The sequence below is a fragment of the Coregonus clupeaformis genome, chromosome 10 (genome assembly GCF_020615455.1).
Source record: "Coregonus clupeaformis isolate EN_2021a chromosome 10, ASM2061545v1, whole genome shotgun sequence".
Taxonomy (NCBI): domain Eukaryota; kingdom Metazoa; phylum Chordata; class Actinopteri; order Salmoniformes; family Salmonidae; genus Coregonus; species Coregonus clupeaformis.
Window position 1 is genome coordinate 38,767,297 of NC_059201.1, and position 13,045 is coordinate 38,780,341.

Sequence of the window (13,045 nt, forward strand, 5' to 3'; positions counted from 1 at the left end):
TGCGTGCCATGCGTGAGTGCGTGTTGTCTGTCATCAGTATCCACACAGGCAAGCTGCTGTTGGGCTAATGTCTTAATAGGTTGTGACTTGTTGTGTTGTCGTCTTCCATAATGTTACGTCAGATGTAACTACAATTATGACTTCAATTTTATGTTGAAGAAAAGGTCACAGAAACTGTGCTAATTAACACACACAGGTGCGAGAGAGAGGAGAGATGGGTTACGCAAAAGAGAGTAACACATAGGGTAAACTCCTAGTGACCTCACACCTGCAGCAGTCTCTTGTGGGAACAGGGTGCTGTGAGATGGCCGGCTCCAGGAGACAGAGGGAGGGTTCAGCAGACAAGCTTCTGACACGCATCTACCCTACAGAAATGAACTAGCTCAACCACAGACAATAAAGAAACATAACCAAATAAAACTGATCAAGCAAGTATACTGACCAAAAATAAACGTAAAAAGTCCTACATATCCACCCCTTAGCTGAACTAAAAAGTAAGCAACCCATCTACACGCAGACAACTGAGAACCGTCAGAAAAACTCCTTTAAAAACATTCTCAATTAATCTTGTCCTGACACTCTTTTAATTGCTTTTAGTCTGCTATACAAGCAGACACAAGGCAAATCAACAGCTAAATTACATCAATATACATGATTATAGCTGTTCCATGTCCAGACTTGCTCAGAGACTTGTTATTGGAAAAGGAGGAGTTATATCTCCTTAGCAGCTAATTGCAGCTTTAGGAGGGAACCGTCTGTTAAACAGAACCTTATTAAAGGCCTGCAGCGGCAGGGGGACGTCACTACAGCGTTACGCACTTCCTGTGGTTCCTGCCTGTCCCAGTCAGTCGGAGCACGTGGGAGCAGCGTTATGGGGATACAATTAAACACACAGACAGGAGACAACATGCCCCAAGGCAACTGACCTGACTGTCAGCCAGCTGAAGATAGCCTACCATTCAGAATAGTGTGCAGGGGGAGTGTGTGTGCGCGTACGTGCATATTACAGTGCAGTTGATTTATCTTATCCTAAATCACATAGCAGAAAACTAAACAATTGTATGTAGCTATGTATGTACAGTTGAAGTCGGAAGTTTACATACACTTAGGTTGTAGTCATTAAAACCTGTTTTTCAACCACTCCACAAATTTCTTGTTAACAAACTACAGTTTTGGCAAGTCGGTTAGGACATCTACTTTGTGCATGCATGACACAAGTAATTTTTCCAACAATTGTTTACAGACAGATTATTTCACTGTATCACAATTCCAGTGGGTCAGAAGTTTACATACACTAAGTTGACTGTGCCTTTAAACAGCTTGAAAAATTCCAGAAAATGATGTCATGGCTTTAGAAGCTTCTGATAGGCTAATTGACATCATTTGAGTAAATTGGAGGTGTACCTGTGGATGTATTTCAAGGCCTACCTTCAAACTCAGTGCCTCTTTGCTTGACATCATGCAAAAATCAAAATAAATCAGCCAAAAAAAATGTAGACCTCCACAGGTCTGGTTCATCCTTGGGAGCAATTTCCAAAATGCCTGAAGGTACCACGTTCAAACAATAGTACGCAAATATAAACACCATGGGACCACGCAGCCGTCATACCGCTCAGGAAGGAGACACGTTCTGTCTCCTAGATATGAACGTACTTTGGTGCGAAAAATGCAAATCAATCCCAGAACAACAGCAAATGACCTTGTGAAGATGCTGGAGGAAACAGGTACAACAATCTCTATCCATAGTAAAACAAGTCCTATATCGACATAACCTGAAAGGCCGCTCAGCAAGGAAGAAGCCACTGCTCCAAAACCGCCATAAAAAAGCCAGACTACGGTTTGCAACAGCACATAAGGACAAAGATCGTACTTTTTGGAGAAATGTCCTCTGGTCTGATGAAACAAAAATTTAACTGTTTGGCCATGATGACCATTGTTATGTTTGGAGGAAAAAGGGGGTTGCTTGCAAGCCGAAGAACACCATCCCAACCGTGAAGCACGGGGGTGGCAGCATCATGCTGTGGGGGTGCTTTGCTGCAAGAGGGACTGGTGCACTTCACAAAATAGATGGCATCATGAGGAAGGAAAATTATGTGGATATATTGAAGCAACATCTCAAGACATCAGTCAGGAAGTTAAAGCTTGCTCGCAAATGGTTCTTCCAAATGGACAATGACCCCAAGCATACTTCCAAAGTTGTGGCAAAATGGCTTAAGGACAACAAAGTCAAGGTATTGGAGTGGCCATCACAAAGCCCTGACCTCAATCCTATAGAAAATGTGTTGGCAGAACTGAAAAAGTGTTTGCGAGCAAGGAGACCTACAAACCTGACACAGTTACACCAGCTCTGTCAGGAATGGGCCAAAATTCACCCAACTTATTGTGGGAAGCTTGTGGAAGGCTACCCAAAACGTTTGACCCAAGTTAAACAATTTAAAGGCAATGCTACCAAATACCAATTGAGTGTATGTAAACTTCTGACCCACTGGGAATGTGATGAAAGAAATAAAAGCTGAAATAAAATACTACTATTATTCTGACATTTCACATTCTCAAAATAAAGTGGTGATCCTAATTGACCTAAGACAGGGAATTTTTACTAGAATTAAATGTCAGGAATTGTAAAAAACTGAGTTGAAATGTATTTGGCTAAGGTGTATGTAAACTTCCGACTTCAACTGTAGCTATGTATTTGCATTATGGAGTATGTTCTAATCCATGTTATAGGCTTATAAAACTGTTATTCCCGGCAGGCAGCATCTTACTCTGCTTGGCTGTTCTGTTCTGACCAGGCAGGACTGGACACAAAGATGAACATTGTGGGGGTGCTCTGTGCTGTGCTGTGTTGTGCTCTGCTCGTAGGAGGGCTGACCAGCTGCATGGCCACAGTGGTTGACTTCACTTCAATGGCCGCCACACACATCAACAAAAGACACTGGGAATCATTCAGCCTGCATAGATTAAATGCCACTCATGCGTCCACCCTGATCCTTCACTTAAGAGCATCAGCAATAACACACAAATGTTACAAGTAATGCGAGCAGATATTACCGAAGTTGGGGTTGGTCTGAATTTCTCTATCACACAAATGTCTTCTTGGCCTCTTGTTGTGTTAATAAAGCACAAACTTACTTCTGTATTCTCACCTCTACTTTTGTCTGTGCTGCTACCAACACAAATACAGTTTCATCCAGCGCCTGTCCTTTTCTCCTGTCCTTCTGACCCATTTCATTTGTTTTTCTCCCTCATGCCGTGGAGAGCCAGGGCCCCATTAGGAGTCGTATAACTGTTGTTTTTGTCAGGGAGGGAGAGAGGGGGGTGAGAAAGAGAGAGAAGGGGGAACGTAGTTACTGTTGTTTCTGTCCCAGATAGACAGGGGTGTAGGCTGAGGCCCCGCAAATGAAGAAAAAAAAGCAGCTTGTGAAAAACAGCAGGTTTCTCCATTGGTTTGGGACAGCCTGTGATGACTTCCAGACTCACTGATGGGCGCTCCCTCTGCTCCGTTCCCCTCCCCTCCTCGTCTAGACTGCCTCCACAGCCATCTCCCCTTTCCTCTCGGTCACTCCCCCCCCCCTTTGTTGTTTTGTTTTGATTGCTCCCTCCCCCTTTCTTCTAGCCTTGGTTTCTCCATCCTTCCAGATCCAGACTGCGAGCGCTGAGCTGAGCGTTTCTCTCCGAGGGAGAAGCTGACCAAATAGACCGGGCTGCTTTGATTCCCTCCCCCCCCCCCCTAGACGGCCGTCATATTTTGTTTGTGTTCCACCCTGTTTGGTTTTGTCTTATAACCAGTGTTGGGGGTCTATATTATATATATATATATATATCAAAAGTAACAACCTATGTATTTGATCAGTAACTGTAAAATTATTACTCAAATTGAAACAGTAACTATGTTATATCACTCGCTACTGCAAAAACACTGCTTTTTTGACTGCCACCTCTGTGGCGAGGGGTGTAAAAGGAAACTGTTTCTTTCAAAGCAAAGATAAACTTTGTAAATCAGGTAATTGGGTATGACTGAGTTGCGTGAAGGCACACATGAATGAACGGCCAACGCTCAATGTAGCGGATGAAGCCTCCCATTGTTCTTCCCAGCCAGACCCAGACCCAGGGCACTGTGTTGAATCTGATTATGTGTCAACGTAAGCCTGGTTACAGAACCACACGCTCCGCTCATACAGTGCATTCGGAAAGTATTCAGACCCCTTGACCTGTTCCACATTTTGATACGTTACAGCCTTATTCTAAAATGGATTAAATTGTTTTTTTCCCCTCATCAATCTACACACAATACCCCATAACGACAAAGCAAAAACAGGTTTAGAAATGTTTGTACATTTATTTATTTATAAAAAAAAGAAAACGGAAATATCACATTTACTTAAGTATTCAGACCCTTTACTCAGTACTTTGTTGAAGCACATTTGGCAGCGATTACAGTCTGGAGTCTTCTTGGGTATGACGCTACAAGCTTGGCACACCTGTATTTGGCGAGTTTCTCCCATTCTTCTCTGCAGATCCTCTCAAACTCTGTCAGGTTGGATGGGGAGCGTCGCTGCACAGCTCTTTTCAGGTCTCTCTCGGGCTCTGGCTGGTCCACTCAAGGACATTCAGAGACTTGTCCCGAAGCCACTCCTGCGCTGTCTTGGCTGTGTGCTTAGGGTCATTGTCCTGTTGGGCGGTGAACCTTCGCCCCCAGTCTAAGGTCCTGAGCGCTCTGGAGCATGTTTTCATCAAGGATCTCTGTACTTTGCTCCGTTCATCTTTCCCTCGATCCTGACTAGTCTCCCAGTCCCTGCCGCTGAAAAACATCCCCACAGCATGATGCTGCCACCACCATGCTTCACCGTAGGGATGGTGCCAGGTTTCCTCCAGACATGACGCTTGTCATTCAGGCCAAAGAGTTTAATCTTGGTTTCATCAGACCAGAGAATCTGGTTTCTCATGGTTTGAGAGTCCTTTAGGTGCCTTTTGGCAAACTCCAAGCGGGCTGTCATGTGCCTTTTACTGAGGATTGGCTTCCGTCTGGCCACTCTACCATAAAGGTCTGATTGGTGGAGTGCTGCAGAGATGGTTGTCCTTCTGGAAGGTTCGCCCATCTCCACAGAGGAACTCTGGAGCTCTGTCAGAGTGACCATCAGGTTCTTGGTCACCTCCCTGACTAAGGCCCTTCTCCCACAATTGCTCAGTTTGGCCGGGTGGCCAGCTCTAGGAAGAGTCTTGGTGGTTATAAACTTCTTCCATTGAACAATGATTATGGAGGCCACTGTGTTCTTGGGGACCTTCAATGCTGCAGAATTGTTTTGGTACCCTTACCCAGATCTGTGCCTCAACACAATCCTGTCTCGGAGCTCTACGGACAATTCCTTCAACCTCATGCCTTGGTTTTTGCTCTGACATGCACTGTCAACTGTGGGACCTTATATAGACAGGTGTGTACCTTTCCAAATCATGTCCAATCATTTAAAATTTACCACAGGTGAAACATCAAGGATGCTCAATGGAAACAGGATGCACCTGAGCTCAATTTCGAGTCTCATAGCAAAGGGTCTGAATACCTATGTAAATAAGGTATTTCTGTTTTTTTTTTTTACATTTGCAAAAACGTTAAAAAAAAACTGTTTTCGCTTTGTCATTATGGGGTATTGTGTGTAGATTGGTGAGGGGAAATAACAAAATGTGGAAAAATGTGAAGGGGGTCTGAATACTTTCCGAATGCACTGTAAGTAACCGGACTGAAGTATAATAGCCAAGTTTTCATACTGTAGCCCTAGCCCTGTAGGAAACACTTAACAACCTGAGTCCTTATCGGTGATCTGGGGTCGCTGCCAAATCGGCCCCAATTCCCATCAGTTGATCTAATTCACATAAGTCATCCTCCCTCCATGCCAAGGAAGCCTTTTCCTCTGCTGATAAGACTTAACCTCTTCTTACTTCTACCAGGGGAAACAAACAACCATCATTAGGGTAGTTGATGATAATGTTGGAACCTTGACTCCAGTCATATTTATGGTGAACAAATGCAATCAAATTAAGCATGCATAATATAATAGAGCAGGTACTGCAACAGCTTTTCTAATTATATGGGTGATAAGGGAGAGCGATACATTCAAGGAACTCTAAAAATGAAATAACATCTACCTTTAATTACCCATCTTAAAATCCGCAGTTAAAGTTTAGATCAATATTTTAGGGTTTATATTTATGTGCAGGAAGAAGTTGAGTGTCGCACGCATGCACACAGGCACAAATACAGTGAGCTCCAAAAGTATCGGGACAGTGACAATTTTTGTGTTGTTTTGGCTCTGTACTCCAGCACTTTGGATTTGAAATGATACAATGACTACGAGGTTTAAGTGCAGACTGTCAGCTTTAATTTGGAGGGTATTTTCATCCATATCGGGTGAACCGTTTAGCGATTACAGCACCTCTTGTACAGTCTCACCATTTTAGGGGATCAAAAGTATTGGGAGAAATTCACTTTATGTATATTAAAGTAGTCAAAAGTGTAGTATTTGGTCCCATATTCCTAGCAAGCAATGATTAGATCAAGCGTGTGACTCTACAAACTTGTTGGATGCATTTACTGTTTGTTTTGGTTGTGTTTCAAATTATTTGGTGCCCAATAGAAATGAATGGTAAATAATGTATTGTGACCTTTTGGAGTCACTTTTATTGTAAGTAAGAATATAATATGTTTCTAAACACTTCTACATTAATGTGGATGGTACCATGATTACGGATAGTCCGAAATGAATCGTGAATAATGATGAGTGAGCAAGCAGAAATATAAAACCCCCAAGACATACTAACCTCCCACCATTACAATAACAGGGGAGGTATGATATTTATGTGAATGTGACAATGAAACATTTTTATTTTTTTGGAACAGCTGGTGAATGTGTAGGACATGATGAGAATAACTGGTCCATTAAACTCTGGGTGTACTGGACAGGGTGTGTAGACTCAATGTGACAGAGTGCATTCTGTTAGAGACATGACAGTCATGTCACAGCTCGGCTAACTAGACTAAATACTAAACACGGTGACAACCATGATGTACTGTATTGCCAAACCATAGGACAGATGTAGGGGGACGTCGTGACCCATTTTAAATGATGATCCACTCAAACAGAACACCAACAAAGCATGACCTTTGGTACTCAATCCAACCAATGTAAATTACTCGAGAATAACTAGCTACAGATGCAGCGGGGACAAACAAAACAGACATCAATTCCTACATTCAAAAGTCTTTCCCTCACATAGTAGCCTACTTCTTAGCATTGTGTCGCTCATTTCCTTCATAGCCACACAACAGTGGGCAATGGACACGCTGGACAGACAGCATGTGAGAGACAGAGACTTACAGACATCCAGCGATTCATCCGAGCCGTCTGGGCAGTCCTTCTCCCCATCGCAGCGCCAGCCCTTGGAGATGCACGTCACCTGGTCCTTACACACAAACTGCTTCGGACTGCACGTCTTTGGGGCTGAAACGCAAGACAAAATACATTAACTGTAAAATGATGTAGCAGATAACTCTGTAGCAGCAAACACGAAACACAATGTTGAGTAGAAAGTTTGTTGCATATAGGTTGATAGAGAAGGCAAGGAAAGTTAAATAATTGTGAACTGCATAACTTTGAAAATATCATGGGTTTCACGGTTATACCATAATATTTGCTGCATAATGAAAAGGCGAAGAAAGTTGAATAAATCATTAAAATAAAAGTTATTTCAGATTGATAGGTGAAAACTCTCCTGGGTATCATTAGTCAAATGCAGTTTATTTCTGTTTATTTCAGTTTCTGTGGAGTCATCTGGCTGTTAAAATGAAGGCCCAGGCAGCTTTGACTCTCCAGCCCCAGTTAAAACTGGGACTAATTGGGCTCTGAGAAAGTTGTCCTGATTGGCATCTCTTTAGTGCAGTGGTCTAGGGGGTGAGAGGGGTCGGGAGAGAGGGGTCATTTTTTAAAGGAACACAGTCCGGCTTTAAACTTACTCTTGAAAGTTGTAATATTAGAATGCACAAGGTGCAATTTCGATATTGGGTAGTGCATCATCAGTTCCTCTTGTTATGTTAGTTATTGCACACGTTAGAAAGCTATTCATAACTTGTCCGAAATAGCCCATGTCAGCTAACATCGTTTTTTTTTTTTTTGGGGGATTTGTTGCCCATAGATATTGTTGTAATTTTTTTGTTGCAGGAAATAAGCTTTAAACCTGCAAAATTCTCTCAACCAACAAGGGGTGTGTGAACAGTTGTCATGAACAGTGCTTGTGCCATAGAAATAGATGTGGTGCGCACCAGGGCGCGGGATGTTGCCTAATGTTGGAAGGAGGCCCCGAGTTAAAAAGTTTGGGCACGGACGGACGGACACACACACACAGAGAGAGAGAACGGCCTCCGGTCTTGTAGGTATTTGCGTCGGCTTGCCTACAAATATCCAGGTCAGTGTTCCCAGGCCAACAGCAGTGATGCAACACGTTTACAGGCTATCAAAGGACATCTTGTTCCGAAAGCCCCCCCACCCCCCTAAACCCCCCTAATCCCACCACCCAAAAATTTGAAAACTGTCCTCTATCCAGAGCCAAAAGGGGGAAAGTATTCAAAGCTGCACCACCTTAAATCCTCTCCTGTGCACACGCACATATAACACACACTAAACCGCATAGTTGCGTAGTCTAGGAGGGCTGAGGGAGTGCTGGTTTAACATGCAGTTAGTCAGGCAGGCATATGGGGTCTAGAGAGCTTGGGAGCTAGCGAAGGAAACATTAGGAATGCTGACCTAAAAAGCCAGTCATAAAAAGTGGGGGAAAAATTTAAATAACTGAATACCTCCTAGGAGACCTTGAATACTTTTGTTTCATTCTAAACTCACAGCCTGGAACTTTCCAGACCTGGAATCGGTGGTTATGGAGAAACATGCAAGTGTCGCCCCGAGTCTTAAAACCGCACTTCATCAAATAGATATTAACAACTCAATTAATTCACTGGCCAGTCAGTGATGTTTTCAAAACATTAGGAAAGCAGCCATTTTCTCCATCTTCTCAAACACGTGACTTTTTCAGTTGAAAAAACAGAATGAAGGTACAGCGGTCTGATTTCGGAAAGTTATTCTACCCTTTTAACCAGTGTATTTAGCCTACACTGAACAAGTCAGGGGATTATTATTATTACTGTGACACAGCATTTCAAGGGAGGCTCTTCAACCGGCCTACTGATTTCAACAAAAAACAAGGTAGGTTAGCAGAATTGAATAGTGCTTGAGGCATCACTACAGACCCGGGTTCGATCCCAGGCTGTATCACAACTGGCCGTGATCAAGAGTCTCATAGGGCGATGTACAATTGGCACAGCGTCGTCCAGGTTAGGGGAGGGTTTGGCCAGGGGGAGATTTACTTGGCTCATCGCGCTCTAGAGACTCCTTGTGGCGGGCCGGGCGCCTGCAGGCTGACCTCGATCGTTAGTTGAACAGTGTTTCCTCCGACACATTGGTGCGGCTGGCTTCCGGGTTAAGCGGGCGGGTGTTAAGAAGCGCGGTTTGGTGAGTCATGTTTTGGAGGACGCATGACTCGATCTTCGCCTCCCGAGCCCGTTGGGGAGTTGCAGAGATGAGATAATATTTAAATTGGAGAGAAAAAGGGTTAGGGTTAACGCAACATGTAAAATGTTGGTCCCATGTTTCATGAACTGAATTAAAAGATCCCAGAAATGTTCCATACGCACAAAAAGCTTATTTCTCACATTGTGCACAAATTTGTTTACATCCCTGTTAGTGAGCATTTCTCCTTTGCCAAGATAATCCCTCCACCTGACAGGTGTTGCATATCAAGAAGCTGATTAAACAGCATGATCATTACACAGGTGCACCTTGTTCTGGGGACAATAAAAGGCCACTCTAAAAATGTGCAGTTTTGTTACACAACACAATGCCAGATGTCTCAAGTTGAGGGAGCATGCAATTGGCATGCTGACTGCAGGAATGTCAACCAGAGCTGTTGTCAGAGAATTGAACGTTCATTTCTCTACCATAAGCCGCCTCCGTCATTTTAGAGAATTTGGCAGTACGTCCAACCGGTCTCACAACCACAGACCACATGTATGTCGTCATGTGGGCGAGCAGCTTACTGATGTCAACTTTGTGAACAGAGTGCCCCATGGTGGTGGTGGGGTTTTGGTATGGGCAGGCATAAAACTACGGACAACGAACACAATTGCATTTTATCAATGGACATTTGAAAATGTCCTTATATGAACTGTAACGCAGTAAAATCTTTGAAATTGTTGCGTTTATATTTTTGTTCAGTATATTTCTAAATGTCCACAGTTGGCCTACAGTGGCCATAGTCCTCTATAACATCAGTGATGTGTCAGTGTACAAGATGAGAGGATTTTAACAGAGAGGAGTTAGGCAAACAGGCAGAAGTGTGAGAGCCAGGCTGTTTGACTGACAGTGGAACAAGTTATTATTAGAGAGCCAATTTGAGTATGTGAATGAGGAAATGGAATGTCATCGTCTGAAGTTGAAGAGGCACTCATCAGAAGTGACCACAGAAAGGAGGAAGGGTCAATGGCTGGGTGGCTAGAGGGTACATGAGGATATGGGGTGTGGTAACTAGTCTCTCCTGTTAGTTACATCTCCAATAACCTGTCTGCCAGTGAAGTATTAGCCCATTCCCTTCTCTCGAACAGCACACTTGATTTTTTTCTTAAAAGTAAAAAGTGTTTTGTTTCTTAGAGAAATGCAAAAGAGCCCCCTAGATTCCAGAACATTCTTTCCATCTAAGGTGCAGCCAAATAGTCTTCTAATGTTTGAGGTAACCACTGACAAACATTCAGTTTGTTTGTTTGTTTTTCATGAAATAAACGGGGGCCATGTTGGGTTATTTTAGGCCATTCCACTGGCGGGCTGCTGGTGTGAAGGGGGTCTTTATATGGCTCTCCGGCACTGGAGTACACACACACAATTGTAAACATGCATGCACACACAGAAGTCTGACTCCGACATGCAGATCTTTCTCTCTGCTCATCCTCCTCTTCCTGAAAGTGCTACCTGCACTTCAGCCCGACTAACTACATAAATTATCTCGCCCAGAAGTCATGAGTTAACCCTGAATTATTGATGAAATGCAACCAGGCTTGTGTAAAATGTGTTGTGTTGTGTTGTGTTGTAGGAGGCTACGGTAGACACCACAGAGACAGGCCAAGCCAGGCAGCTCCCGTCTCCTGTAACTTGAAAGCTGCTTGCTGTGTGTGACGGCCTACAGAGAGCAGCCGCCATGTTTGTAACAGCCGTGTGTGTAACGGATCTCCCAGACAGTAACGGCTGTGGGATTAAACCGGTGTGTTCTGTTAACATAGCAGCAGCCGCTTCAGACACGACTCAACGAGCAGCTGACAGGAAGCTACCGGGGAGAGCAGGAAGTGGGTCAGGAGGTAAAGCTACTGTAGTAGACTTTACTGTACTACTAAATGGGACTGTTGTGACCAGCAAAGATGTTCTAGGGGGAGGAAGAGGCGATAAGTAAAGAGAATGGTGACAACAATGACACAATCAAGATTATTTTCCCAGGGCATTTCCTTTTTCATATTAGAACTGATAAGGAAAATCTGTATTTTTCAGTCTGGATGGCAATGCTGGCTAGTAACCTGCATCAATGAATAAATTAAGCCACGGGCAAAGTGGCTAAAGGGGAAAGAAAGAGGGGGTCGGGAGGACAAAGTGGAGAGAAAAGACTGAACAGAACAGGGGAGAGAAGATAGAACGTATAAGTAGAGCACCAGGGCGAGCCCATCAATGTTCTACTGCTGACCAGTGGGAGCAGGGGATAAAGGATTGAGGCTCAGGCCCCATCCCAGGCCAGCTCGGGACAGGGGAGAAGCAGAGGAGGGGGGGGGCTGAGGCAGAAGGAGAATGGGGTAGTTGAGATGGGTCAGGACAGGGGAATGTCACACGTGCTATCAATGAGCTGCCTGCCTCGCCATGTTGTTTACCCAACTGGATGTGTGTGAAAACACTCCTGGTCACCACCATTTGGGCTAAATAACAACTTCCCCTCCACCACCCCACCATCCCCCAGGAAGGGCTCAAGGCAAACACAACCTTCTCTCTCCCAGCCACAGGACCTCCAGCGCCCACAACACAGCACTATATATATATATAAATAAACTGGAGCTGCGCCAGGGAATCCACCAATGCAGGCCAAGATCAAGAAGGGTACAGCACTATATTAGACAGGCCAGGGGACAGAGACAACAGTCATATAAGCTTACTGTACCACTCCACTTACACAGCCAATGAGATACTGGATGTCTGAAAGTAGGCTACAATCAACTACAGAGAGAAGTTTACTGGTGAAAGATAAATGGAAATAATAACTTCACAGTAACATAAGATGTATGGAGGCCTAATAGTAGTTATGGAAATGTTGCAGCTGTCGGAGTCAATTGGAAACTAAATCTTGAATAGTTTAATTTAATAACAATCAGCCCTCTGATGAAACGGAAGTGAAAAACATTGCAGTACATATTCTGCTGTTCTATCGTGCGCGCAATGATGTCCGAGGCGGAAAAAAACTGTTGTTTGCAGTAACTTCGTTGTTGTAATATCTCAAAACGGACGTCTCAGTTTCACCAATTAAGGATTCCAGCTATAAGACAAGGGAAACATTTTGTAAAATGTCACAATTTCTGAATACAGAATTCCTTTGGCTCTCGTGTTTCCTCTATCCATCTAGTCAAGGATGTACTTCAGTCAGTAGTGACACTCTCAAACATCCAGTCATCAAAGGTGGCATTTGTGCAAAAGTAGATATGAAAGGCAGACGGCCAGACAGACATAATATAGCCCAGTCACCAGACAGACATGGTTACTATACCCCAGGCAGTCACAGAGACCCGCATTCACCACCCTTATTGACAATGTCACTGTGGGGTAGACACCTGCATCCAGTCAGCCAGACTCACTCTCAGACTACAGTAAGTCTCAACTCATTAACCCTAGCCTATAATCACAGGAGACTTTCTTCCCATGACCAA

General features: G+C 43.9%; 1 protein-coding gene across 1 annotated transcript in view; it reads right to left on the minus strand.

Moving 5' to 3' along the window:
* LOC121575193 (low-density lipoprotein receptor-related protein 1) overlaps positions 1-13,045 on the minus strand; it is a gene marked incomplete at its 3' end in the record, with an annotated part of 186,081 nt that overhangs the window by 137,414 nt on the left and 35,622 nt on the right. The window contains 1 exon segment of the mRNA XM_045223015.1: positions 7,371-7,493. Coding sequence (XP_045078950.1) covers positions 7,371-7,493 — 123 coding nt within the window.